General features: G+C 53.1%; 2 protein-coding genes across 17 annotated transcripts; one reads left to right on the top strand and one right to left on the bottom strand.

Moving 5' to 3' along the window:
- The first annotated feature begins 202 nt into the window (after positions 1–202).
- Positions 203–15,255, top strand: KHK (ketohexokinase). Of its 11 annotated transcripts, none has more exons than XM_059132356.1 (10): positions 203–806; positions 4,486–4,617; positions 6,654–6,788; positions 6,975–7,109; positions 8,840–8,912; positions 9,479–9,625; positions 11,056–11,144; positions 11,292–11,449; positions 12,574–12,613; positions 15,011–15,249. In XM_059132356.1, the coding sequence occupies exons 1-10, from the start codon at positions 715–717 to the stop codon at positions 15,219–15,221; spliced, it is 1,212 nt and encodes a 403-aa protein (XP_058988339.1). In that variant the 5' UTR covers positions 203–714; the 3' UTR covers positions 15,222–15,249. The 11 variants fall into 11 exon arrangements, with proteins under 11 accessions (XP_058988339.1, XP_058988342.1, XP_058988346.1 ...); XM_059132362.1 differs by lacking the exon at positions 15,011–15,249 and adding an exon at positions 12,992–13,173 and having other exon boundaries at positions 208–806; XM_059132357.1 differs by having other exon boundaries at positions 209–806; positions 4,501–4,617; positions 15,011–15,236.
- CGREF1 (cell growth regulator with EF-hand domain 1) lies at positions 12,933–27,647 on the bottom strand. Of its 6 annotated transcripts, none has more exons than XM_059132370.1 (7): positions 27,253–27,322; positions 23,781–23,891; positions 15,365–15,461; positions 14,210–14,275; positions 14,045–14,115; positions 13,793–13,917; positions 12,933–13,571 (listed from the first exon to the last, which is right to left on the bottom strand). In XM_059132370.1, exons 3-7 carry the CDS (start codon positions 15,442–15,444, stop codon positions 13,128–13,130), a joined length of 786 nt encoding a protein of 261 aa, XP_058988353.1. In that variant the 5' UTR covers positions 15,445–15,461; positions 23,781–23,891; positions 27,253–27,322; the 3' UTR covers positions 12,933–13,127. The 6 variants fall into 6 exon arrangements, with proteins under 6 accessions (XP_058988353.1, XP_058988355.1, XP_058988352.1 ...); XM_059132372.1 differs by lacking the exon at positions 27,253–27,322 and adding an exon at positions 27,002–27,240; XM_059132369.1 differs by lacking the exon at positions 23,781–23,891 and having other exon boundaries at positions 27,253–27,385.
- Positions 27,648–27,877: the final 230 nt, after the last annotated feature.

The following is a 27,877-nucleotide window of genomic DNA, read 5'->3' as shown; positions in this document are numbered from 1 at the left end:
CCGCCCGCGCAGAGAGGCGCGGCGCGCGGCCCTCCTCGGCCGAATGCCAGTTCCGCCGGTGTCCGCCAGGGGGACCTCGGAGCCGACTCCCGTCACGTGACCACCGCCTCTCACCTAGCGGCCCCCGCGGCTCCGCGACGGAGGCGGGGCCTCCAGCTGGAATTGGCTGGGCCTCGGGGGCGGGGCGCAGACGGCGCGAGCTACGGCTGGGGCTGAAAGGGTCCGGCCGCGGCTGCGAGGCCCGGCTCAGGTCTGTGGGTCTAGGGCCTGGAGTGCGAGGCACCCGTGCAGGAGAGGGAGGGGCAGGGGGGTGCCTTAGTACTGCCCTTTTTTTGCATTCAGGAGATGGCCTAGCTGCGCTTTAGAGAGGTTTGCATTAGCTCCGAGCCTGTCTGACAAGTGAGGACACTGAGGCCGAGAAGTGGGAGGCTTTGCCATCTGCTGGGCCACGCCACCTGCTAAGGGGAAGCTGGGGACCAAGACCTCGGGGTCTGCGCTCCCAGGCCCGCTTGAATCCGTGGGCGTGAGGAGCAAGGGCCCTGCTCCTTTCTTTCCCTGCGGGAGGCTGCAGCAGGCTCCCTGGGGGAGGAGCTCGGGACGCAGAGGAGGAGCCAAGGCAACCCCAGGAGCTGGGACGCAATCCTCTGGGATAAGAGGCAGAGCCCAGGAGGAACCCCGTCAGCCAGGCGGGCAGAAAGCTCCGGGCGCAGCCTCATGGAAGACAAGCAGATCCTGTGCGTGGGGCTGGTGGTGCTGGACGTCATCAATGTAGTGGACAAGTACCCGGAGGAGGACACGGACAGCAGGTAGGGGCGCCCGGGCCCCTCGGAGACTCCTGGGGCTGCTGCAGCCCCGCGTTTGAGCCCTGTAGCCAAGACCCCAACCCCAGGTCTGCGGGGCCGAGGCCAGCCTCGGGAGCTGGTATCCCGTGCCCTCCGCCTCAGAGGACCTGGGGAAAAAATTGAGGCCCGTCATAGTAAGACCCAGGCTTTGGATAGCACTGTGCTGGCCAGTTTCCGTCTCAGGAATCATTATCCGAGTTTAGAAGCTCCTTTGAGATGAAGTGATTTATCCAAGGGCATGTAACTAATAAGGGGCAGGACCAGAAGACCGGCGCACCTGTCTCTCACCAGTGGTCACTTCTAATTTATCTACTACGTATATCTCATCTGTTTCTTAAATAAATTTTGAGGTAGCTTACAATGTTAAGTATGCACAGATAGAGTGCAGGGACACCTCAAACCATGGTGTTGAACTTCACTCTAGCTTCAGGGCTTGCTGGCACTAGAGGCAAATTTAGAACTTCTGTGGGTTATGGATAGAGCCTGTTCCTGTGCCATGACCAACGTTTCCCTGGTGCTAAATTCCAAGAGTTTACCAGAAGTCCTTTTTACAAAATCAGTGAACAACATCTTTTTTGGTTGTCTTGTAGAAGTCAAAGAGTCACTCGTTGGCCCTTGTATTTACTCTTAATAAGAACCTCACCATTACACCGTAATCCCAGAAGAGCATTTCTCTGGGGCGGAATCCAGGTCTTTCCCTTGGTGCTGTCTAGTGCTTCGAATCCCGACAATGGCTGCTTGGCTCTCAGCTTTCGCTGCCAAGAACTGGATAAAAGGCTAGTTCAAGGTTGAACTCAGGACACTCTAGCACTCATCGCCATGAATATCCAGTTCTCCCTCTTTTAATTGAGGAGAGAGAGACCCTGGTAGTCTGCAAGCTCTGAGTCCACCCAGCACGGTCACACACTTTCCGTACAGCAGCCCATGGGAAATGTGTAAGGATCACTCAAATCGTCTTCTTACAGATGAGGAAGCAGCTACCTCTGTGGAGAAATTAAATAATTATTGTAAGGCCACTTAGTTAATGAGTGGCAGAGCAGTAACTACAGTTCATAGGGATCTAGTGCTCCAGCCGTCTGTCATCTCCTGAGCTCCCTCTCCCTTCGCTGTTGCCCATCTCATGGAATTGACGCTTTGCTTTGGGCTGCTCTGTTTGCCAGAGCTTAGAGCCCTTGCCAGGGGGGCAGGGACAGTGGGGGAGGAGTACAGGGGTCGGCTGCTCTGCAGACCTAGGTAGGTCAAGCCAGCCGGCCGCAGGATGCAGGCACAGTGAGGGGTTCGGCCTCCTCTCAAGAGAACAGTGTGGGTTCCAAGGCGGCAGGTCCTCCCAAGGACTGTTGTGCCCCGGGAAGACCCGGCGTGGAGTGTCACTTTCAAAGACAGCTGCAGTCCCATTCCCTTTGAGCTTACTTACCTGGAGAGGCTAGGATAAGGAGATCCTGCCAGCTCCCACCAGGATGGGCTCATTCTGAAGGTGGCCATTGGGGCATCTCTAAAGAGACCTCAATGCCCCCTGCCCCAGACCCATGGCTCTTCTCTGCAGAATGGTGTGGTTGTCCTTAGGGCACCTCTCTCTCTTTCTTTCTCTCTCTCTCTCTCTCTCTCGTGCCCAGCCCACCTGGCTCACCTTCTGGACTCCTGTGCCTCCCAGAAGAGCAAGCCCAAGTGAGAACCCAGACCTGCCCAGGCATTTCAGCCCCACCTGTCCCAAGGTCCTGGGCTCCCCAGGATCTGGGGACTCTCAGGAGCCACCACCTGGAACTCAGCCAGACCCCTGAGTTATGACCCTTCCTCCCAGAGTCCAGGCTGAGAAGAGCTTTCCAGAAAGTGTCCTCATGCTCCGCAGGGCATTTCTGCACAGGAAGTTGGGTATCAGTGTGACGCTGAAGGCTTTCCACAAAGTAAAATTGCAGGCCCTTTCTTCGAAACCTCATCCAAGCTGGGGGCTAAGGACGTTCTATTCACAACTACACAACACAGCGCATGGCTGTGATTGTGGAGTCAGGCCACTGGATTTGGATGGCCGCTCCGTCCCTGACTATGGATGTGATCCCGAGAGTCAGTCACGTCCCACGAAGCTCCCCTGTTCTAATCTGCATGAAAATTTCTCTAAAGCTCCTAGCTCATGAAATGTTTGTCCCTTTACAAATTAGTATCCTTCCCAGTGAGGTCATGGACCCCTTTTCCCAAGACCAAAGGGAACTTCGGGATTAAGTCTTTGTGTCAGGATAACTTAGCCCCAAAATTCTGCTTCGTGAATTTCTCTTGATAAGTGGTTCTTTTTTTTTTTTTTTAAAGATTTTATTTATTTATTTGACAGAGAGATCACAAGTAGGCAGAGAGTCAGGCAGAGAGAGAGAGAGAGAGAAGCAGGCTCCCTGCTGAGCAAAGAGCCTGATGCAGGGCTTGATCCCAGGACACTGAGATCATGACCTGAGCCGAAGGCAGCAGCTTAATCCACTAAGACACCCAGGCACCCCTTGATAAGTGGTTCTTATGGGAACTGGCCACGGTGTTCTCTTTGGAAGAACAGAACCAGCAGCCGGGCACTGTTGACTCCACAGGATTGTGGGTGCACAGGGAGACATCATGATAGTGCTTCGATGTGCCAAAGTCATAGTTTTGTTGTTGGTAACCTCAACGCCCTGCGGGTGCAGCCTCCAAGCAGTGTCCGCGTACACCTTGAGTTAGATTTTCAGTCAAGACAGAGAAAGACTAAAGGAAAGAAGGCAACCATGTGATGGGATGGCGTGTTAACGAACCTTACTGTGGTGATCATTTTGCAATATCCCCGTTTCAGATCAAGCTGTGTATCTTCAATTTACAGAATGTTATGTGACAAGTATAGTTCAATAAAGCTGAAAGGAAGGAGAAACCAAAAAATGGAGAAAAACTGGTCTTCATCCAATAATCTCTTTAACTTTTGACATTCTTACATAAGTCAGCTTCCCCCTTCCCTCCACACCCCCCACTTAAATGATCTCAATATCCAGTTTTGCTCCTGGTCTTACTTATTTTAACCTGAGTTTTCAAAGCGGGCTCCCCGGAGGGGAGCCGGGAGCCGATCTGACAGCTGTGAGAGGAGGAACTTGGAGCTCTCCAGCAGTCGGGGCTGAAGGTACGGCAGCTCTGTGCCTCTGGGAGAGGCTGGTCATCGTAAGGGAGAACGGAGTCACCCTACTGGAGCCCTCCTTTGTGATGGACCGGAGTGCGTGAAAATGAGAAGGCTGGGCGAGATGCTTTCTGAGAGAGAGCTCCCAGCTCAGGCATGTCATGGGTCCTACCCAGGGCACTGTGGCCAGCTTTGCTTCACCTGGCCCCAGCCTGCCGGAGCTGCAGGGCGCCTCTCTCTCTTTCTTTCTCTCTCTCTCTCTCTCTCTCTCTCTCGTGCCCAGCCCACCTGGCTCACCTTCTGGACTCCTGTGCCTCCCAGAAGAGCAAGCCCAAGTGAGAACCCAGACCTGCCCAGGCATTTCAGCCCCACCTGTCCCAAGGTCCTGGGCTCCCCAGGATCTGGGGACTCTCAGGAGCCACCACCTGGAGCTCAGCCAGACCCCTGAGTTATGACCCTTCCTCCCAGAGTCCAGGCTGAGAAGAGCTTTCCAGAAAGTGTCCTCATGCTCAGCAGGGCATTTCTGCACAGGTGCTTGTTTTGCAGGTGCTTGTCCCAAAGATGGCAGCGCGGAGGGAATGCATCCAATTCCTGCACTGTCCTGTCCCTCCTCGGAGCCCCCTGTGCCTTCATGGGCTCGCTGGCCCCGGGCCACGTTGCTGAGTGAGTGGAGGAGGGAGCAGGAAGGCCTGCCCGCAGGGTGCGGGGCCCAGAAGGAAGTCTTGACCCACGGGAGGGGGGGCTTGGGGTGGAGGGCAGGCTGGAAGAAATAGGGTGTGGGGTAACTCTGGATCCAGAGCGGGAGGGGCGGAGTAGAGTACCAGCATCCTAGACCGGCGTGGCTTATCTGCGGCTCAGGTGTTAATGCTCTCTGTTAAAGCTGTCCTTTCCACAGCCTGTTGCCTCCGCCCCTCTCCAGAGCCTGCTCAGCTTCCCACCTCTTCCTTCCTTGCTTCCAACAGACTCTGCACTGGATATGACTTTGCCCCTCTCCATCCCCCGTGGTCCTGGCTATGCTTGCGGCAGAAGGCAGTCAGGGACGTGCCGTACCCATCCTCCCCCGGGGATGTCCAGCCTCCGTGGTCCTAGGGTTCAGGCCCACAGTTCCTTTCCCCGTTGGGAGGGCAGGGCCAGTGCTTGTGTCCTTGTTGTTCACTGAAGCCACAAGAGCACCCTGCCCGAGGACACCCTGAAGCCACATGCTAACGCTGGGCCCAGACCCAGGCCTCCGCTCACTAGCTGTGAGGCCCCCACGCTTTCTCTGTGTTGGCTGCTGCCAGGACCCAAGAGCCCTTTGACCCCTGGCACTGCCAGTTCAGCAAATGCTTATCAGGAGGTGAGGCCCACACTTTGCGCACTGTGGGCACTAGAGCAGGCTGCCAGCTTGCTGGCCTGTGAAGCTCAGCCCTTTGAACCCTGGTTTCAGGGGGGGCTGCTGCCCAAGCCTAGCCCCCTGAGCTGCAGTCAGATTCCCTTTCTTGGTGAAGGGGCACGAAAGAGATCGGGAGACAAGGGCCTTTCCTGTGAGGTGGGACAGAAGGGCTGGTCACTTGTTAACTTTCTTCAGTGGCTGTCTTCCTTCCCAGCAAGAGGCAAAACCTGAGTTTTGCATGGCTCTCACTCAGGGTCGTGGACTCCCCGTTATGGAACCATAATGCTGGGAGGTGGGCCCCTCCGGATTCTCAAAACATTGAATGAGCCCCTACCACGTGCCAGGCACTGTATGTGCAAAAAGGCATTTGGAAAACCAAACCGTAGTTGGTGTGCTTTGGGGAAGTTCCTATTTAAAGGAACCTTGAGGGGTGAGATGAGGAGTGATACCCCGAGCTGGTCCCAATTTGGTCTGTATTGTCCGGCTTTGGTGTTGCCAAAGCGGGGTCCGGCCATTAGTGAGAAAGGTCAGGATGGTGGCTGGACTAGTGGTCCCAGGATACTGTGTCCAGAGAGGGCCAGGAAACGTGGGCCTGGCCCCCTTGTTCTGTGGGTGCAGTCTCCCCGAGGGGCCACCTCCTGCTCCCACTGATCGGAGGAGATCCTTGGGGTAAGAGTCCCGCACCAGGGGCTCCACTGTGTGGAGCATTAGGCCGTGGGAGCCAGCTCTCTGCCTGGAGGGCTCACCGCGCAGCGAGGGGAGAGGGCTGTGGGTGGGCTCCCCAAGGCAGCATCGCTTCCTGGCTGGGCATCACGGAGGCGGGTGTGGAATCACAGCATGGCAGGGGCCTTCAGAGAAGAGCACGGAGAGGATGAGTGTGTAGAGGGCAGCTGGGGGGCAAAGTACCACCTCGGTAATTATTAATTCTGCCGAGGCTTTGCATGAAACTGGCCACGGTGCCCTCGCCTGCTTTGTTCAAACAGGGCACACATGCTCTAGGCCCCAGATCCACCCCATCCAGTTCCACGGACTTCAGCACATCCTTTCTGGCTTGAGTCAGACCAAAGGGACAGGTGCGGGGTTGGAGTTTACTCCAATCAGGCTCTAGAAGAACGTCCCTCGGTGTTTTTCTCACTGAGTTCCAGGCTATGCGCCCCTGCCTTTCCTGCCCCCTTGCACAGCCTGGGGTGGCATGGTGGTTTCCAGTCCCTCCTGGCCCCCTCCGCTTGCCTCCAGGGTCCCCAGCGGTCCTGCCACCGACCCTCCAGTCCCCAAACCTTTGTCGAGCCGCACCTCCCCCCCACCCCGGGTTGCTCCATCCTGGCAGTTTTGTCCTGGATGACCTCCGCCGCTATTCTGTGGACCTCCGCTACACAGTCTCTCAGACCACGGGCTCTGTCCCCATCTCCACGGTCATCATCAGCGAGGCCACTGGTAGCCGCACCATCCTGCATGCCTACAGGTTTGTATGCCAGTCTGCGCCTTGCCAGCCGCCGCTGTCGCCGTCACTAACTCTCAGAACAGGATCCTTCTCTCAGAGGCCCACGTGCTCCAGCACCCCCTCCCCATCCCTGCAGGAGGTCCAGGCCACTTATAGGCTCTAATCGGTGTCTCCTTGCCCTTCCCCTGACTCGGGCTCCACCCCAAGCTTCCTGGTGGCTGACTTCAGGCAGCGGGGCGTGGATGTGTCCCAGGTGGCCTGGCAGAGCAGAGGGGAAACCCCGTGCTCTTGCTGCATCGTCAACAACTCCAATGGCTCCCGCACCATTGTGCTCTACGACACGTAAGGCCCCCTGGCCTCGCCCTGGCACGGCCCACCAATCAGTTCCCTCACTTGCCACCGGGGCATCCCGGCAAGCCGCCTCTCTCTTTGTACCAGAAATCGTCCCCAAGCCAACCTGTTCAGTGATTTCTCAATTGTTTTCAATTAGGGGAGAAGTGAGGTGGGAAGAGATGTGCTTTGCTCTGATGACTTGGCCTTGGTCAACACCAAGGATGGGCAGGCAAGCCTGTGCAAAACATAATTCATGGTGTGATTTTTCATAATTGGCCAATCAGCAGCCCGGGAGTGGGTGGGGGGGGAATTATTCTGAGGACAGAGGGATGGTGGGAGATGGGATTCCACCCATCTTAAGCCCTGATGGGGACCCACTGGAATTTCTGGGCTCAGCCCCCAGAGTTGCCAGCCTGCAGCATGGCACCAAGGAGATGGGTTTGGGTGTTCAGAAGAGATGGGTCCACCACAAAGTTCCCTGCATAGTGAAGCCAGGCCAAAAGCCACACACAATTCACGCCATCACTGAAGCAGAGGGAAGGGCATCATTGGGTTGGTAGACCAGGGCCATCAGATGCTATGTTAACTAGGAGGCAAGGATCCCCTTTAAAGTCCCAAGCTACCAGGGAGAGGCCCTGTGGACCCAGATCCTTTTCATCTGTCCCAGATTCTCTCCTGAAGAATCCCACACGTTAGGTTTCCTAAGAACCTAGTGTGTGCCAGATACTATGTTAGGACTAAGATGGTCCACACCCAGCAGTCCTGGGGTTCAGGGTGTCCCTACATGCCTAACATGACTCCTGGATCTGGGGGAGAGGGGGTAGCTATATTAGAACAAGCTTTATGGCCAGTGGTCTCTGGGCTCCCTGTGTCCCAGTGTATAAGTGAGTGGGCATATGTGCTGGCAATGACCTTCTCCTTGGCAGCCCTAGTCATCTGCCCATTAAGCAACAATCTGCAATTTTGATCAAGGACACCATGTGGGTATTCACAGGAAGAGGAGAGGAGCTCAGAGGGGAAACATTTGTTGCCCACTGGCCTCGGTGCAGGGATATCCACACACATTACCTCCAGCTGCAGCAGGCTGGAGGGTTTGGACCACTTACCAATGGGCAAGCAGCCTCCAAAAGGCCCAGGTACACACCTAGTTAATTAGATGGATTCAGCTGCAGAATGTAGAGGGGAGGGCATAGTTTGGGGTAGGTCTCTGGTCAAGGCTGACCCTTCCTGGATCTCCAAATCTAAGTCAGCCAAACCTAGACTAGTCCTCAAGCACCAGCCTTGACCTCAGGGTTGCAACATGGAGCTGCCAGACCTAGAACCCTGTTGGGGCCACTGCTGGGAGCTAAACTGTGCCGCTGGCAAGGGGGGAATTCTGGGAATTGTAGTCCCTGGTGCTCTTAGAGTATTCTGGGAGATGTGGTCTCCAAAGCTCACTCAATTGAATCTTGACCCATGCTGCATTTGCGTTCACAACTTACTTAATACCCAAAGGGCACCCCAGCAAACTGCCTCCAGCCCTCCATCTGGATGGAGCTGAGTAGGACAAGGAGTGATCAGGAGGTTAGCCTGGAAAGGGCCTGTCCCAGAGTTGAGCCTCAGATGCCTTTGTGGGAGATCCGGCTTCCCGCCATGCTGCAGGCGGCACCAGGCATGGGGGCCCCGGCAGCCAGTTGGAGATCCCGGCCTTGGCCGACCTCACCATGCCTTTTCTCTCTCCTTCCTGTCCTGTGACTTAGGAACCTGCCAGATGTGTCTGCTACAGACTTTGAAAAGGTTGACCTGACCCGGTTCAAGTGGATCCACATTGAGGCAAGTCCTGCCCTACCTTGTGTTTTGAGGGACTCAACCCACCAGCCCTCCATGTATTCCACCTTCTTCTTAGTATTTTTGACCCATGAAGTACCCTCAAGATCAATGACTCTGAGCCCCCTCATCCCCTCTCCATCTTGCTCTGTGTTTTAAGGCCCAGAAAGCACCGTACTCAGGTTCACATAGCAGAATGTAGGCACCAGAAGCAGGAAACTGGCTCTAGGCCAAGATCCGTGCTTTTCTGCCTTAGGGGCTGCCCACCTCCTCCACACTGGGAGAAATCCTGAGTTCGAATCCTAGCCTTGTCATTTAATTCACCATGTGTCTTTAGGAAGGTCTTTTATTCCTTTATCTCCTCCTCGGTGAAATCAGGGGACTGGTCAATAAGGTCTCCAAGGTCAATGACTGCTCTAGAATTTTGAAACTTAGGATACAGCTCCTGCCCAGCTTCCGGGTGCCCCTATCCCGCCTGACCCAGAGTCCCAGCAGGGAGGGAGGGAGGAGCCAGAGGCCTGGCCCTGCCCTGCTTGTCCTGAGCCAACCCGCCCTGCCCCGCCCCGCCCCAGGGCCGGAACGCGTCGGAGCAGGTGAAGATGCTGCGGCGGATAGAACAGCACAACGCCTCGCAGCCTCCGGCCCAGAAGATCCGCGTGTCTGTGGAGGTGGAGAAGCCCCGGGAGGAGCTGTTCCAACTGTTTGGCTATGGAGATGTGGTGAGTGGCCCACGCAGCTTTCCCTTGCCACATCCAGCTCATATGGGTGGTTTTTTATATATTTTTTTAAGATTAAAAAAAAAAAAAAGTGTTTACATGAGAGAGCACAGAGGGAGAGAGAGAAGCCGACTCCCCGCGGAGCAGCGAGTCTGGCCTACGGCTTGACCCCAAGACCCTGGGATCATGACCTGAGCTGAAGACAGGTGGTTGAGCCGCCCAGGTGCCTCTCATTTAGGTCTTAAAGGAATCAGCCGTTCCTTTGGTTACTGGGAATGCCCACCACATCTGGGATGGCTTGGTGTCATTAGCAGGTGGAGGTCAAAGAGGCAGGCCCCCAGCTTTGGACTCCTTTGCAGGCCTCAGTGATGGCCAGGGAGCAAAATTTCTGCATCCCAGTGGGTGTGAGAGTAGCCAGAGGGCTAATAGCTACCCACGGAGTACCCCGCATGGGAGCGTCTCCTCTCCCGGCCTCTTCAGCCCTTTCCTCTGTCAAATGAGCGACTAGGACAGTTCTCCGGGGTGTCCTCCATCTCTGGGGTGGGTGGCAGGCAGTGGGAGCCACTCAGGGTTGAGGGAGGATGGTGGGGGGGACTTGCATAAGGTAAATTTGGGTAATGCTGGGATGGAAGTGAATTCTGCGGGACAATCCTCGCATCATCGCCCAAGCTGGTTGGGCCTCCCCCGTGGCTTGGATGCCTGAGCCATACCCAGGGTTTTTAGCTGAGTGGTAGGGGTGCAGCTCGGCTGAAGTATCTTTCAGCAAAACTCACTCTGGAGATTCTAACGTGTAGCTAGTGTGGAGGGAGCTCTACAGCCCCTGCCCCTTTATTTCAGACCGGGAGGGAATAGTTTTTTGTTTGTTTGTTTGTTTGTTTGTTTGTTTGTTTTTAAAGATTTATTTGACAGAGAGAGGCAAAGAGGCAGGCAGAGAAAGGGGGAAGCAGGCTCCCTGCTGAGCAGAGAGCCCGACGTGGGGCTCGATTCCAGGACCCTGAAGCCATGACCCAAGACCATGACCCGAGCCAAAGTCAGAGGCTTAACCCACCGAGCCACCCAGGCGCCCGGGGAATAGTTTTATCCGGAAAACAAAACAAAGCAAACCCCTCCTGAGAGCCGGATGTGTAACTCGGCAGTGCTGGCTTTCACCGCAAGATGGCGCTCAAGGCTCGCTTTGGGTTTCCAGCTGCAGGGTAATTCGTTGGTCTTAGACCAAATAAACCAGGGGCTTCTGTGCCCGGTTACCGGGCTGTGTTCCAGTACATATTGAGCGAGTATGAATACGCATTCCTGTGGGTCAGGGAGCTCCTACGTTTAGGCGGCCCTGTTGGAGGAGCGGCATATAATACGGGGGCAACACTAGGCCACTGATGGTGAGTGACTGAGCCGAGCTAAGTTAGGGTGACCGTCAGCCTCTCGTCCACTGCTTGCAGGTGTTTGTCAGCAAAGATGTGGCCAAGCACCTGGGGTTCCGGTCAGCGGGGGAGGCCCTGAGGGGCTTGTACAGGCGTGTGAGGAAAGGGTGAGTAGGGGGAAGCCAGGAAGGGGCCCTAGGTGTGCAGAGTGAGGGAGTCTGGCCCCGGGCTGGGGGCAGCACCTCCCTGAGGGGGGACTCGAGGCTGGGCCCCGGGGCTGGGCCTCCCACCCAGCTGAGTGGAGGGTCTTGCAGGGCGGTGCTTGTCTGCGCCTGGGCTGAGGAGGGCGCCGATGCCCTGGGCCCCGATGGACGGCTGCTGCACTCCGACGCCTTCCCTCCGCCCCGGGTGGTGGATACTCTGGGGGCCGGAGACACCTTCAACGCCTCAGTCATTTTCAGCCTGTCCCAGGGTGAGTATACGCATGGGAGGCGCCGGGTGATGCCTGCCCCTGCCCAGAGGACCAGGCTGAGCCAGCCCCCTGTCCCTCCAGGGCACAGTATGCAGGAGGCGCTGCGGTTCGGCTGCCAGGTGGCCGGCAAGAAGTGTGGCCTGCAGGGCTTTGACGGCATCGTGTGACCGCCCTGGGGCGGGGGGCCCTGGCTCAGAGCACCCCCTTCTTGGAGGCTGGCGCCTTCCCAGCCACCACTGCCTTCTACCCCGCTCCAGGCAGCCCGGCATCTGCGCAGCACGCCCCCTGGGCAGATGCAGGCTTGGGGGGCGGGGCAGGGTGGGGGGACGGGGCGTGCTCTGCCTGTGTCCTCGTGTCTCTGCTGAGCCACAGAGCAAATAAACCTCCCACCCCAGGGCCCACTTCCTTCCGCCAGTCTGTCTGTCCTTGATGTCCAAACTGCTTGGCTGGGGATGCCAGATGCTTTGATGCTACAGCCCTTCACCCTCTTCTCTGTTCCTCCAATGAACCTCCCTGCAGAGGCCCAGAGTGGGGCGGCCCGCTCTAGAGCAGGGGGAAGCACCCCCAACTTGCCACCAGCCACGCCCTCGGTGGAGACCCAACTCAGCGGGTTCTGGGGAAGAGGAGCCACAGGGCATGGGTAGAGACCCTGGGCCTTCCTGGCTGGGGAGGACACTTGTCTCCTGTACCCAGGGACCGTTCCAAATTAACAAGCCATGAGAAAATCTCCTCTGGATCCCTGGGCTGTGGCTCTGAGACTGTTCCCATGGCTGAGCCAACCCGACAGGCCAGTGGGCAGGGAGCCTACTCTGTGGTTTGGTGGCGGCTTCATGGTCCAAAAATATCTCCTTTGTGACTGTCCTGGAGCCTGAAGCCCCACCCTTGGGGCCACCTTGTCCCGAAGGCAGTGCCTCGTCCTAGGCCTGGGACCTAGACCAGGCCTGAGGGCATATTGGGAATGAGCCAAGTTTCTTAAGGAAGTTGGGGCCCCAGAATGTGCTAAAGACCATGGGCTTTGTAGTCTGACACACCTGAATTCAAATCCGCCACTTAATTCATGCTGTCTCCTTGGGTACGTTACTGACTCAGTCTTCTTCAATTTTCCTCATCATTTCCTCATATAGAAAATGCCCGGCATGATGCCTGGAGTGTACTGGGCTCTCAGTAAGTGGTAGATCTTGTTGATACTCCGGGGAGGGCTCCTACAGGGTGGTGGGGAGGACCGGCGTGGGGCTGCGGGAGGGGAGGGTCCGGGGTGTCTGAACCACAGAGGAAGGGGAAGAGGAGCCTTTGGGCCCCAGGGAGAGGCGGTGCCCTTTCCCCCCCAGCTTGTCTGCAGCTGGCTGAGCCCTCCTGCTGTGTCTCAGCACCCTCTGGGACCACTGGGGAAGCCAAAGCCCCTCCCAGAGGCCTGTCCAGTCCCCAATCCCCTGTGTCCCTGAGGCCAGGCCAGCCACACCAGGAAGTAGATGGCCCAAGCAGATACATTCATCAGTTCTTTATTGGTTGTCTGGGCCCTAAAGCTGCCGCCCTCAACTTCAGGTCTCCCTGAGCTGCCCCTCTGGGGGCCAGGAAGCGGACAAAGAGGCGGTCCTGGGCCCAGCCTACACGCCCCACTCTTCGGGGCTCATGTTCTGGTACTGAGCCTTCTGCGAGTGCAGATCTCTATCGCAAAGGTTCATATCTCATCATTCTCCAGTTGAATAACATGAACTTCAAACTCATTTGGGGTGTTCTTAGACTCCAGTGTTTCCTCTGGAAGCTCCTCTGCATCCTTTACAGTGTTCCTGGCCTCTGCCTGTCCTGTAGCCTCTGCCGCAGGGCCTGGGACTTCTCTCTCAGCCTCTGTCTGTTCCCCAGCCTCTTGCACAGGCTCTGAGGACTCCCTTCTGGCCTCTACCTGTCCCCCATCTTCTCTGGGACCCAGGGCTCCCTGTAGCTCTTGTCCTGGCAGGCTGTTAGCTAATGGGGGCTGCCTCCCAACGTCTTGTGGCTCCGGGGGCTCTTCGGGCTGTGTGTGCCTTGGGGCCTCTCCTGGGAAGTTGATGAGCTCTGCAGGGGACATGAGCCCATCCCTGTTCAGGTCCTGAGTCTCAAGCACCTTGTCCACTACCAGGATCACCTGTGGAAGCACACAGTTGCCGTACAGGCTACACTGAACAGACATGTTCCCGGGAGCCCTGACCCTCCCCACACCTCCCCACCTCCCTGCCAGGTAGGCTCAGAGCACTTCTTTCCTAGTGGATTCCCCAAAACAGTCATGATGAAAAAGACTGAAGCCCCAAGCAGCTGAGTCTCCTTCGTGAGAGAAGCCCTCCCCCTCCACCAGCCAGCAGGGCTTACCGGGTTGGCGATGGGAAAATCAGCAGCTCCAGGTGCCAGAGCTGCGGTCAACATGGACAACAGCTCCAGGCCATCCAGCTGTCCACTCTGGTCATAGTCGTGGAGGGCAAAGAGGTAGAGGAGAACTAAGGAGGAAAAGCCGGATGAGAAGAGACATCAGGAACAGGCAGGGAGTGACTGATGGCCCAGGGTCAGTCTTGGGTGTGCTGCCCCGGAGCCCCTGCCCGCTGGCCCCAGTGCCCAGCCCCTCACCCTGCTCCCGGGTCATGTGTTCGGGCTCCTTTTCCATCCTCTCCAGTCCCTGTAGGTAGTTCTGCAGAAGCCTGCCAGAAACAGGGAAAGTCAGCCCCACGGGCCAGTGTGCAGACCCAGGCCTACCCCTACCCCCAGCCCCCACCCCCGGCCCAGCCCACTCACTGAAGCTGCTCCTGGCCTGGCTGGAAGGGGTTGGACAGGGGCTGCTGCTGCACCTCAGGGTCCAGCCTGGAGGAGAGAGAGAAGGGCCAGGCCTGCAAAGAGCCTCCCTGAGGATCCGGCCTACCAGCCGCCCACCCTCAAGTTCCTGGCAGAGTTCTCTCCCCAGACCCAAAGGGCGTTGTTCTCTGAAATTCTGCAAAAACCTTGTGGGGCGGAGACCCTTCTGGTCTCAGAAGCAGAACCACACTCCCTTGGGCTGTTTTTACAGATTCCTAACTTAGACGTTAAGGGAAAACCCAAATAAAGTGTCTGGTTAGAGGCCAGATGAGGACACACCTAGTAGATACAAGTTGGAGACCCAAGAAAACAGTGAGTGGGTGTCCAGATAGCAGGGATCATGGCCACCCTTCAGCTCTGGGGCCCGGGCCACGGGGCAGGCCTCTGACTCGGCCCGGAGGCACTGCCCTGGTTTCCACAGACCGGATCTGCTCCACGACACATGCTGAGGGTATGCATGATGGTTCTGGAGTTTCCATCTGCTCAGGCTCTTTTTCTCAGTCCGTAAAGCCCAAGGTTTGCTCCCAGTTCTGGACAGGGCTGCCTGTTTGACCCAAATCAGTCCAGACCTGCAAGGCTAGATTGCAGGAGCCGCTGCGGCAGCCTCTGTCCCTGCTGCCAGACTTGCTGCTCTGTCTCTGTCCCTCCCCTCGCACCCCACATACCCAGTGTGGTCTTCACACCGGAGCCTCGAGGCAGATGAGCACACAGAACAGATCTGCTAACGATCTCTTATTCTCACAGAAGGTCTGGAGAAGAGGAGCGCAGCCCCTTCCCGGGCCACAGCTGCTTCCCCAAGCCTCATACCCTGTCGGAACTGAAGCCCCAGATCCCAGACGACCCACAGCTCCTTCCCCAAGCCTCACACTCCCTTAGAACTGAGGCCCAGGATCCCAGAGGAACTGATCCCAGCAAAGGTGTCCCGTTGCCCGCTCTGCGAAGGGCTTTCCTATAGGCAGAGGTCAGGGGAAGGGTGCGATACAGAGCTCCAGGAGCATACACCCCAGGCTCCTGCCTCCCAGAGGGGCCCACCGCACCCTCAGACTCTCCAGACTCCCTGTATCCCAGCCTGTGGCCCTGCCTTCTGGAGCCCATTACCTCACGGTTCCGTCCTTGGGAGCCGCCTGACAAAGGGGCAGCAGCAGCACTAACATTCTCGTTGCCAAAGGTAACAACATCCTTGCAGGAACTGGAACTAGGAACAGAGTTAGGGAGTCAAGGGGAAGGGATGTCTGCCACAGAGTGAGGGGACAGGAGGGTTAGACAGGAGCTGCTGTTCTCTTTGCCTCCACCCGCAGCCAGGTGACAGGACTCCTTCCTGCTCAGGGAGGAGGCCCACACAGACATCAGCCATCCCCTGTGGAATCTGCCGGAAACAAATTTTACTCTGGACCCAGTGTCTAAAGCATGGAAAGCAGATCCGCTGTGGCAGAAGCAGCTCTGGGGACAGGAGTCCCTCCCCACACCCATCCCCCACTCTGTGGTGCCCGGCCCATCCCCCAACCCCATCCTTCCACACACACACCCCCCCCAGCCAGAGGTGCTCAGAGAAGTACAATTCAAGTACATCTACTCCAGTCCAGTTCCTCACTTTGCAAATGGAAACTAGCTCAGAGACCTTAAGAAAAAGGCCAGATCAGAAATGCAGAGGGTCACAAAAAGACCAAGATTTATGCAGAGGCAGATTATTAGCCTGTATTTATTAAAACTCACCCAAGAATAAATCAGTAAAGGCTCAGACTCCTTGAAACAGATGTAAACTCAGGTAAGGGTTGAAACAAACCAGAGTCAAGCCAACGGTGGCCTCAGGACCTATTCTTTTCTCTTAGGAAATCCCAGTAGAAAAGAAAAAACAAAAGCTCCCCCTTAGACCTTCATTGTGCAGGCCCACTGGCAACACAAGCTCTTGGTTATATGAAAAGAGTCAAAGAGAGAAAGGATCAGTCAGAAGTACAGAGCATGAAGCTTACTGACTAGTCCCAGGTAGGTGTACGGATCCTACTAATTCCCAAGGAAGCACACACCTACCATAGCTGAGGCCTGAGACCACACCCCCATCTCTAGGAAGACAAATCCTCAGGTGCAGAGGATCAGGAACCACGGTCATGGTCCCTGACATAACAGCTGGCACAGAATTCTCCTGGGGAAATCCTGTCAGTTTCATCAGATTCTCAAAGAGCTCTGTAGCTCTAACAAGGTGCAGAAGCACGGAAAGGCTGGATTCCAATGCCTCAGAGAGGTGGGGAAGGACAGGGACATGGCCTTGCCCATGGGAAGATGCATGTGGGAGGCTGCCTATAGCTATGCAGAGCCACCTTGAGGAATAAACAACCAAATATGGAAGTATACAAGAAGGTGAAGCTACCAAGAGTCACAGAAACTGTCTTTAGTTTTCTCTGCATATACGTAGACCCAACAGATATCATGAGTCTATATAGTTGATTAGTGTCCATAATCCACAGCAGCTAAATGGGTGCTGAGACCACAGTTCCCTAAAGGTGTTCATGAACATTGGCTGCAAAACAGATCCTTGAGCTCCAGATGTTGCAACCAAGAGAGAAAACAAGTCATGGGCCAATCTGAGGGAGGGAGCTGGAACTGAGATCTCCGTATCATCAGCTGGGGGCCCTCAGGGTTAGGGTTAGGGTTAGGTTAATCCAAACCCCAGCTTTAGATTTTCTAAAATAAAAACTGCCATGATGCCTGAGTGGCTTAGTTGGTTAGGTCTCTGCCTTCGGCTTGGGTCGTGATCCGGGAATCCTGGAATCAAGTCCCATAACAGGCTTCCCCTGCTCTGCAGGGAGCCTACAGGTTAGGTTAGGATTAGACTAGGGTTAGGTTAACCCTAACCCCAACTGCCATGGACACATCTCTCTGAAAGGGTTGTCTAGAAAAATATCCAAACCTCCATGTCTGGGGAGTATGATAGGAACTGTCCCAATGAAAGTCATCCCAAAGCTGGCTAAAAATAGAAAGTATCTTTACAAATGCATTGAGTTGGCAAGAAAGTAAGAAATTCTGAGTACAGTGAAACAGAAAGCACAGGGCAACGGTAACCCTGGGTGGGGGGGAGTGAGCTTGAAGTAGACTTTGGCTGTCAAATTATCCAGTGAGCTTGAAGTAGACTTTGGCTGTCAATTTGCACTATCAGCTGGAGTGGCTGGTGCAGTAGAAGAGCCCAGAGATAAAGGTTGGACCCACCCAGTGGGAGGATACTAATAGCAGATTCCCAACCTAGAGCTGGGATTCAAACAGTCCTACTCAATCCATACTTTTTGTGGACAAAAAGTAAATGTGCCACAAAGAAGGGAGGGCAGCATAAATCTTGTCTGTCTTGACCTTGGTGCTGGGTAGAAGGGATAAAGTCTTCCCTGAGCATTTGTAACAAGCCTGCTCTAATGTGGGTCCAAGGCCTGAACTAAGCTACTGCTGTGGTTCAAAAGCCAAAGCACAGGGACGCCTGGGTGGCTCAGTTGGTTAAGCAGCTGGTAAGCAGCTGCCTTTGGCTCAGGTCATGATCCCAGTGTCCTGGGATCGAGTCCCACATCGGGCTCCTTCTCAGCAGGGAGTCTGCTTCTCCCTCTGCCTCTGCCTGCCATTCTGTCTGCCTGCGCTTGGTCTCTGCCCCCCCTCTGATAAATAAATAAAATCTTAGGAAAAAAAAAAAAAAAGCCAAAGCACATTGCTTGCATTTTAAGTGGTACCTGGTTGAGAGTACCTCCAGTCAAGTAGTAAAGGAAAATACACATCTTGTCCGAGAAACACAATTCCAATTCAGGCCCCAAAGTAATTCCATTGGTAAAGGGTCATGGAGCATGACCTCACAGCCAGAAAGTCACAAACACACAAGGAAATAAGACACTGTGAGTGAGAGCCAGCTAACCAATAGAGGGTGAACCCAGACTTGCAAAAGGACGACACTGGAATTATCATACCAAGAACATGAAGTATATCTAATTTGTTTCGAGAAATTAAAGAGAAGCTTGAAACTACGGGAAAAGAGTATGAGCATAAAAATGACCAAGAAGATTTGAAGAAGAACCAAATATAACTTCCACAAATATAACAAAAAGATTAATTTTGAGTAAGTTAGTAATAATGAGTAAGTTAGACGATGTGAGAATGAACAAATTATCCAGGAGGTAGCTCATTGAGCCAGAGACAGAAAATATAAAACATGGGTTAAGTGGCATGGAAAATGAAGGAGAACTGGGATCAAAGCAGTGTCCTAAGATATAACAGCTGAGATTTTCCCCAATCTCCTGCAAAAACACAATACTTGAATCCAGGAAGCCCAACAATCCAAGGAAAGCTAAATAAATAGGATACACATCCAGAGCTATTCTGAAACTATATGATACCAAGAAAAAGAGAAGGTCTTAAAGGCAGTCAGAAGGAAAAGACAAATCCCCAAAAGGACGATTAGACTGATAGTTGATTTCTCAACAGCAACAGTGATACCAGGTTACAGTAGTACAGTATTTTAACACATTGAGAAGGGGGAGTGTGGGGGGCATGGGGGAGAACTGTCATTCTAGAATTCTCGTCTCAGCAAAATTATCTTCCAAAAATGAGGTGAAACAAAAACAATTTTAATAACAAATTAGAGAATTTGCCACCAACATTCCTCCATTAAAGAAAATTCTAAGGGATTTACTGCAGGAAAAAGGAAAATGATCCCAGAAGGGTTTGAAATGCAAGGAAAAATGGTGAGCAGAAAAAAATTAGAAAGTATTTGGGAAAACAGAAACAAACACAGACTGATAATTACATTAATATAGGGACCAAAAAAAGGTGAACTAAACTGCAATATTGGACAACATGAAGATGTAAGGTGAGGGGGTGCCTCGGTGGCTCAATGAGTTAAAGCCTCTACCTTCAGCTCGGGTCATGGTCCCAGGGTCCTGGGATCAAGCACGCAGCTCAGCAGGGAGCCTGCTTCCCACTCTCTCTCTGCCTGCCTCTCTGCCTGCTTGTCATCTCTCTCTCTCTCTGTCAAATAAGTAAGTTAAAAAAAAAAAAAAAAGATGTATGGTGAGGATGGTTGTTTGGGAAGAGAGTAGACATATTGAGCAACTTTGTTAAATATGCACGGAAAGGTCTTAAGGAGAACCACTAAAAAAACAGAAATGGAAGAAATAGAATATATGACCTCAAACCAGCAGAGAAAAAAATGAATGGAATTTTTTATTTTTTATTAAAGCAGGGTTATTTTTTAATATTTTATTTATTTATTTGACAGAGAGAGAGACAACAAGGAGAGGGAACACAAGCAGGGGGAGTCGGAGAGGGAGAAGCAGGCTTCCTGTTGAACAGGGAGCCTGATGTAGGGCTCCATCCCAGGACCCCGGGATCATGACCTGAGCCAAAGGTAGATGCTTAATGACTGAGCCACCCAGGCACCCCATGAATGGAATTTAAAAAAAAAAAAATCATTTCAAAGGAAGGCAGTAAAAGAGAATAGAGAAACTTTAAAAATGAAAAAGTAAGGCAAAAAATATATAAATTAAATGGTAAAAATAGATCTAATTTTATCGGTGGTCATAACTATAAATTCTTTAAATTCATCGGTTAAGAAATAGAAATTACCGGGGTGCCTGGGTGGCTCAGTGGGTTAAGCCTCTGCCTTCGGCTCAGGTCATGATCCCAGGGTCCTGGGATCGAGCCCCACATCAGGCTCTCTGCTCAGCAGGGAGCCTGCTTTTTCCTCTCCCACTCCCCCTGTTTGTGTTCCCTCTCTTACTATCTCTCTCGGTCAAATAAATAAATAAAATCTTAAGAAAGAGAGAGAGAGACAGAGAGGAAGGAAGTGTGGTATACCCAGACAATGGAATACTAGTTAGTGCTTAAGAGAAATGAGCTATTGGGGCGCTGGGTGGCTCAGTTGGTTAAAGCGCCTGCCTTCGGCTCAGATTATGATCTCCAGGTCCTGGGATCGAGCCCCACATTGGGCTTCCTGATCAGTGGGGAGTCTGCTTCTCCCTCTCCCTACTCATGCTCCCTCTCTCTCAAATAAATAAACTCTTTAAAAAAAAAAAAAAAAAAAGAACTAGCAAGCCATGGAAAGCCCTAGAGGAATTTAAATCAATACCACTAAGTGAAAGAAGCCAATCTGAAAAGGCTATGCACTGTATGATTTCGACGGTAAGACATTCTGGAAAAGGCAAAACTGTGGAGGCCGTCAAAATAGTGGTTGCTATGGGTTGGGGTGGAAGGATGAAGAGGTGGAGCACGGAAGATTTCAGGGCAGTGAAACTACTCTCTATGATACTACAATGACAAGACATGTCATTATACAATTGTCCAAACCCACAGAATGTTCTAGAATGAACCCTGATGTAAACTATGGACTTTGAGTGATGATGTGTCAGTGTGGGTTCCTCCAGTTGTCTGGAATGCACAGTCTGGCCTGGGATGTTGATTGTGGGGGAGCAGTGCATGTAGAGGGGAGCACAGAGGTGTACAGGAAATCTCTGTACCTCCCGCTCAACTTTGCTGTGAACCTAAAACTGCTCTAAAAAATTAAAATCTTAAAAAAAAAAAAAAAAAACCTAGCAGAACTACAAGGAGAAAAGTCGAATCTGCCATCATGGTGGGAGAATTTAATAGACATCATCCAGTATTTGAAACATTAACCAGACTAAAAATGAGTAAGAATGTAGAAGGTTGAATAAAAAACTTAATATGCCTGAGCTAATGAACAAATGAGAGACCAGTCCCCTAGCAAGTACATATTCTTCTCAATACATGTGGAATATTTATAAAAACTGACAAATAATGGGCCAGAGCACATGGCTCAGTGAATAACAAAGAATCTGTCTCACGCTATATTATATGACTAACATGTAATTACATAGAAACCAACAACAAAATGATGCAAAAAATCTCACATATATAGAAATTTAAAAGGCATGCTTACATGTGGATCAGAGAAGAAAATCATAATGGAAACTTAAATACTTAGAGTTGGATAATACTGGGAAAATATGCGTGAAAACAAGATGGGTAGACAGAGCAGTATCAGAGGGAAAGTGGATTGACTTAAAAGCATCTAATAGAAGAAAGAGCTAAAAGTTTGTGAGTTAAGCTTCCAACTCAATAAGCTAATAAGACAGAATAAACTTAAAGAAATGAGGAGCACCTGGGTGGCTCAGTTAAAGCCTCTGCCTTCAGTTCAGGTCATGATCCCAGGGTCCTGGGATTGACTCTCTGCTCAGCAGGGAGCCTGCTTCGTCCTCTCTCTCTGCCTGATTCTCTGCCTACTTGTGATCTCCATCTGTCAAATAAATAAATAAAATCTTTAAAAAAAAAAAAAGAAATTGAATCAGTGAGGATTAGCCTCTGTTGTTTGAGGGACTACAAACCTGACACTTTCTAGAGAGCAACCTGGAAATGTGTGGTAATTGCCATGAAACTGACCCAGTGATACCATCCTGAGGATTACAGAGGGAGGAACTCAAATGGAAAAAGAATTATAAAGATATTTATAACCATACCATTCATATTAGTGAAAGAAACATAATCAACCTGAATGGCTAACATTTAGGCAATGGCTAAGCAAGGCATATTAAAGGATGGAGCAATTAAAAATGATAAATATTGCAGAGCCCCTGGGTGTCTCAGTAGGTTGTGCACCTGACTCTTGGTTTCAGCTCAGGTCAGGGTCTCAGGACCTGGGATTGGGAGGAGGGCCTGCCCCACCCCCCTGCATTAGGCTCTGAGCTCCGTGGGGAGTCTGCTTCTCTCTCTGCTCTCTCTCAAATAATTTTTTTAAAAATGATATTGCAGGGGCACCTGGGTGGCTCAGTGGGTTAAAGCCTCTGCCTTCAGCTCAGGTTGTGATCCCAGGGTCCTGGGATCGAGCCCCACATCAGGCTCTCTGTTTGGCAGGGGGCCTGCTTCCCTTCCTCTCTCCCTGCCTGTCTCTCTCTGCCTACCTATCGTCTCTGTCTGTCAAATAAATAAATAAAATCTTTTAAAAAAATGATATTGCAAATTTGTAATTTTTAAAGGAAAAAACAGATGTGAAAATATCAAAGGCTTAAACTTCTGTATCACGAAAGACACCATAAGTCAAGTACAACAGGACAAGTGAGAGAGGACTAGGGGAGTGTAAGTAGGGTTCAAAACTACCTCGGTTCTTGGGAGGGGGAGCTCCCCACAGCCTACCTCAAGGAGGTGAAAGCCAGAAGTCTCAAGAGAAAGCCCCTGGGGACTGAGAGGAGATGCAAGACTGAGACACCTGCGCCTGAGCCAGGAGGATCAGGGAGAAGGTCCAGCCCACGGGGTGCCTGAGCATTCTGGAAGCAGTGGCTGCAAGAGGGTACAGGTCAATGGGGCAGAGGGCCCTGGTTCTTTATGTGCAGTGCTGCTGGGTTTCTTGGGAGGCGGGGCAGTGGAGGCTGGGCTCAGCTGAGGGTTCTGGTATCTAAGATAGAAGAAGAAGCACATAATGGCTGAGAAGGCCAGCTGGCCAGGAGCTGGCCAGGAGAATGCTGGCAAATAGAGACCCTGGGACTAGATACCGCAGAAGACAGCCTGGGTCACAACAGATGTCAAAGACCTTTGTGGCCGAAGACCAAGAGGGTGAGCATCTCCAGGGAAGGCAAATAGAAATATAAGTTGGTAGAACGAAGATAAAGTTTATTTGCTGCTTTACTATTTATTAAGCACCCACTGTGTGTGAGGCACTATCTTACAAGTGAGATGATAAAGTAGAATTACTTCTCCTTTTTGTTTCTTAAAGCTTGCAAATATATAAGAAAGAAAAGATACAGATGTTAGACAGTGATTGAGGGAAAGACACCCAAACAGAGTTACTGAGGAAGAGGTCACACAGTCTAGAGGGGAAGGGTATGGGCCCCAACCTCAGATGGCCTGAACCCCAGGCCTGGCCCTGGAACCACGAGGCTTCTGTGTTTTAGGCTGTTCATCTACGTGAGGCAGACAAGAGCCCCCCTCATGGGGTGCGGTAAGAGTTCAGTGACACCTGGTTGTACACATCCTACACATTTTGCACAGTGCCTGCTTGTACACAAACGCCCGTTTCCCTCCAGAAGTTTCCCTGGCCAGCTCTGCAGTGGCTTCACACACACACACACCCTCCTGGTCTCCCCACCTGGATGCCCTCAGATTGTTTCCTGCACCCCCATCCCATCTGGTTACTGCCAGGACCTGGGCCTACAGGAGGCATTGAAGTCATTTAAATCCCTCAGAGCTGTCAAAACCTATTATCCGGGCTTCTCAGGCACTAGCATTGCCTTTTAAAAGAGGACCATCCGGTGGAAGCAATTCAGGCATAAAGGGGAAGCACCCCTCAGATTCCACTAATCTACTCCCTCCTTAGGTCAAATGTTCTGGTTTGCAAAACAGGTCTGCAAATTCCTTGCCCCGCCTTCCCACAAACGACCAAGTCTGATTTGCCTTTCCTTACATACGATCTGGACTTAACCACTCACTTCGAACGAACAGCTGAAACAAAGGTGAGGGTCATAAAAGGTGCCATAGCTTGTACCTGGTTCTGCTCCACTCTCCCTCTGTCTCCTCACACGCACATAGGCCCCTGCGGAGCCCTGAGCCGCCACGGAAGAAGTCTGGCGTCCCCGAAGCCGCCACGCTGGAAAGACTGTGTGGGGAAAACGCAGAGGCCTGAGGAGCTGCAGCCGATCCGGCCCTCGGCTGCTCTAGTCTCCCCAGCCCGAGCCCATCCCGGTGAGAGGGCAAACCTTCAGGTGATTCCCACTCCCAGCTTTCAAGGTGCCCCAGTCCACACGGAATGAGCAGACATAGGCTGGTTTCCACAACCAGGCACAGACTGCACGCTTAGGACCAAGGTCAACGTTCTGGCTTCCAGCCACTAAGTTGTGAGGTAGTTTAAGTTGTCTTAGTAATTAGGACTGTGTGTGACCTGTGGTCACACGGGGCCCACCTCTCAGAGCGGCCCTTGGCTTTAGCATAATGCTCTGTGGACTCCATATTGAAATTATTATTATTGTTATTATTATTTTAAATAAGTACACCCACAGTGTGGGGCTTGAACTCATGTCCTTGATATCAGGAGTCACCAGCCAGGTGCCCACCATCCTGAAATTCTTACTCTTGTTTTTGCCCTGGGCCCTGAAATTACGTATCTGGTCCTGAACCCTGCCCTCATGAATTACTATTATTCTCCTCCTCTTGGTCCTATGCATCCATTTCATGCATGTAACCATTCAGGGGGCACCTGGGTGGCTCAGTGGGTTAAGCCTCTGCCTTCGGCTCAGGTCATGATCCCAGGACCCTGGGATGGAGCCCCACATCGGGCTCTCTGCTCAGCAGGGAGCCTGCAACCCCCCCCCTCACTCCCTCTCTGCCTGCCTCTCTGCCTACTTGTGATCTCTCTCTCTGTCAAATAAATAAGTAAAACCTTTAAAAAAAAAAAAAAAAAAAGGGTTTTTTTGTGTAGTGGACTGAGAACAGAACTTTGGGACCAGCCCCCACCACAGGCTGTCCCTGCGACCTTGGGTGAATTAATTATCCTCACTGAACTTCAGTTACCTTATCTGCACAGAGATGATCACAGTACTCTCCTCTCCCAGTTACAATGGATAGGGAGTGTGTAACAAATTAATGTAGTAGCCTCTCTCTTGCCCTTGCCTCCAGTATCTTCTCCATTTAAGGAACCCTCCAGGGAGGGTAGCTCAGTGAGTTAAACATCTGACTCTGGATTTTGGCTCAGGTCGTGATCTCGGGGTGGAGAGACCAAGCCCCATGTCCTGAGCAAGGAGCCTGGTTGAGATTCTCTTTTTCACTCTTCCTCTGATCCTCCCCCTGTACACACACACACACACACACACTCTCTCTCTCTCTCTCTCTCAAATACATAAATCTAAACAAAAAAAGTGGGGGGTGCCTGGGTGGCTCAGTAGGTTAAAGCCCCTGCTTTTGGCTCAGGTCATGATCCCAGGGTCCTGGGTTCGAGCCCCTCATCGGGCTCTCTGCTCACCAGGGAGCCTGCTTCCCTCCCTCTCTCTGCCTGCCTCTCTGCCTACTTGTGATCTCTCTCTGTCAAATAAATAAATAAAATCTTAAAAAAAAAAAAAAAGAACCCTCCATATCCACATCACATTAATCTTCCTTAGCTAGAACGCCCCTGCTCCAAAATCTTCAAAGGCTCCCTATTTCTGTTACAGTCCACAGTCCTCACCTTGGCGTTCAAGGCCTTCTGCAATCAGCTGTCAGGTCAGCATTTTATATTCATCTTCCAGTGCTCCATTACACCAACACTCGGCTTCAAACAGAAGGGCTACTAGAGGGGCACCTGGGTGGCTCAGAGGGTTAAGCCTCTGCCTTCCCCTCAGGTCATGATCTCAGTGTCCTGGGATCGAGTCCCACATCGGGCTCTCTGCTCAGCAGGGAGCCTGCTTCCTCCTCTCTCTCTCTCTCTCTCTGCCTGCCTCTCTACCTGCTTGTGATCTCTGTCTGTCAAATAAATAAATAAAATCTTAAAAAAAAAAAAAAGAAGGGCTACTGGAGCCCCCTTGCCCCCCAACACACAAGTGCTTCTCGATTTCACCTTCCAGTGCTTTTGCCCAAGCTGTTCCACCCTCTACCTGGAACGCCCTGGGCTCTCCTGACAACCCGAGCATTCTGGTTATAGCTCAAGTCACAAGCTTAAATAACTGCATGGCCCACCTCTGTTGTTTAAAGGAAGTCAAGCTAAGGTACCTCAAGTAATATGTCATGAGGTTGGTGTAATGTGATTTGTTCACGCTGAAGACATTTCTCAGCATTGATAAAAACTTCTATAAGCAACGGAAAAAAAGCCTTTCTTGAACCACCGCCTGTCAACGGTGTTCCTAATCACTCCCTACCACTATAGAGCACATAAATGTGATTTACCCTCACAACCACCTGAAAGCCACAGCTCTTGGTTAACGGTCGTGACGTAGCTCCGTAGTTATACACGTCCTTCACACACACGCACATGCACACACTCACATCCACAATGACTCTCAGGCTTCACATTTTTTCAGGCCTTTGCACCAGCACAGGTGAGGAGAGCCCAGCCTTGGAGTCAGACCTGAGATCAAGTCCTGTCTCTGGGTCCTGACAGTGTGATTCAGGCGAGTGACTTAACCTCTCTGAGCCTAGGGTAACGGTACCTGCCTTGTAACAGCTTGGGGAAGAAGCAACGGGACAATGCAGGGTAAATGAGCGGCACCTGAGTATTTGCAGAGAATCTAGGATGTGGCAGGAGCCTTTGATCGTGGATAGCTTCCATCCAGGGCAAAACTTTCTTCCACAGCATCCCTGTCAATGGCCATCAGCCCTCGCCTGACTTCCAGGTCAGGAGTCCAGCCCCTCATAGGGCATCCTTTCGGTTTTCTGGCTGAGTCTAACTGTCCGAAAGTTATTTTGAACTGAATCCTAACACTTGACTTGTCCCTCCGGTGCCCCTGTCCCTCCCAGGACACGCCCCCCACCAAAGAACACAGAGCGGTTCTACAGCCAAAAAGGCCCCACACCTGACAGCCGGCCTTCACCTCGCCGCTTCCAGCTGGGTGATAACCTGGGGCGCCTCTCCAGCCCCCCGCCCTTTTCTTCATCTGCCAAATGAGACGATGAAACTCCTGCCAGCCCCCAACCCCCCTCCCAGGATGTCAGAGCGACAAAGGAGACACGGGAGGGAACCGCGGAACCCCACCATCACACCTAGGGAGCTCGGGATTCGCTTTCCAGCGAATCTTCCTCTACCTGCTCTCCGGACCTCCTCCCGGGAAGTGCCCCGAGGCGGGATCCGCCGCTCCAACCCCGTCCGCGCCGCAGGGGGGACGCAGAGGGGCTGCGCCTGCAGCCTGGGGACCCAGAGGCCGGGAGGGCGCCCCGGCCCCGCGGTCCCGCCCTGCGACCCGCGCGTCCCCCGCCGGCTTTGGTGGCGGCGGCGGCGGCCCCCAGCCCGCCCAGCCCGGTGTCCCGCAGCCAGGGGGAGCGGAGCGCGGACCCACCTGCGGCGAGCGCGGCGAGGGCTGGGCTCCGGCTTCGCGGCGGCTAGAGGCTGTGCGGCGGCCGCTCCTCGGCTCCCCGCCGGGCCCTCCCCCGGGCCGCTCCACGTGGCCGCTCCACGTCGCCCTCCGGCCGGACGCCGCCCTGGCCCGGGCAGAGTCCGCAGCCGCCCGCGGCCGGGGGCAGGGCCGCCGCCCTCCGCAGCCCCCCGCGGGCCCCGCCGAGCTTCCTCCCTGCGGTCCCCGCGCGTGTGCGAGCGTGTGTGTGTGTGTGTGTGTGTGTGTGTGTGTGTGTGCGTGTCTGCGTCTCCGTGATCTGAGAGACAGAGACGGACATTTAGAGACACACAGACGAAGAGGCAGATGGTGACGCTGGTGTTCATGAGAAGCAGGTCTAACTGTGCGGGTGCCGCCTGTGCCCCTGCCTGCTGGCCCCCAGATGTGCAGGACAAGACAAAGTGTAGCTGTTGGTGCGACCTTGACTCCTGGCTGTGGCCTTGTGTATGAGGTGCCGGTGACAGTAGGCCTATGGGATGCTGTATCCAGAGAGACAAGATGGCCTTGAGAGGGTATAGCCAGTGTGTGAAGGACTGGTGTGTGACAGGAGAGGATATTCCTAGGACACACG

This window comes from Mustela lutreola, chromosome 9 (genome assembly GCF_030435805.1).
Source record: "Mustela lutreola isolate mMusLut2 chromosome 9, mMusLut2.pri, whole genome shotgun sequence".
NCBI classification, from domain to species: Eukaryota; Metazoa; Chordata; class Mammalia; order Carnivora; family Mustelidae; genus Mustela; species Mustela lutreola.
The sequence above is the reverse complement of the archived record's forward strand: the minus strand, read 5'-3'. Positions and strand labels throughout refer to the sequence as shown.

What these genes read in the sequence shown, in the direction of transcription:
- CGREF1 (XM_059132368.1), bottom strand. Translation starts at nt 27,632, where the DNA reads ATGAACACCAGCGTCACCATCTGCCTCTTCGTCTGTGTGTCTCTAAAT. An exon ending in CCAGGCCAGGAGCAGCTTCA is followed by an intron (nt 14,116 to 14,209) that starts GTGAGTGGGCTG and finishes TGTTTCTGGCAG; the next exon opens with GCTTCTGCAGAACTACCTAC. An exon ending in ATTTTCCCATCGCCAACCCG is followed by an intron (nt 13,572 to 13,792) that starts GTAAGCCCTGCT and finishes GTGCTTCCACAG; the next exon opens with GTGATCCTGGTAGTGGACAA.
- KHK (XM_059132356.1), top strand. Translation starts at nt 715, where the DNA reads ATGGAAGACAAGCAGATCCTGTGCGTGGGGCTGGTGGTGCTGGACGTC. An exon ending in GCCCCGGGCCACGTTGCTGA is followed by an intron (nt 4,618 to 6,653) that starts GTGAGTGGAGGA and finishes CCATCCTGGCAG; the next exon opens with TTTTGTCCTGGATGACCTCC. An exon ending in ACCATCCTGCATGCCTACAG is followed by an intron (nt 6,789 to 6,974) that starts GTTTGTATGCCA and finishes CTCCACCCCAAG; the next exon opens with CTTCCTGGTGGCTGACTTCA.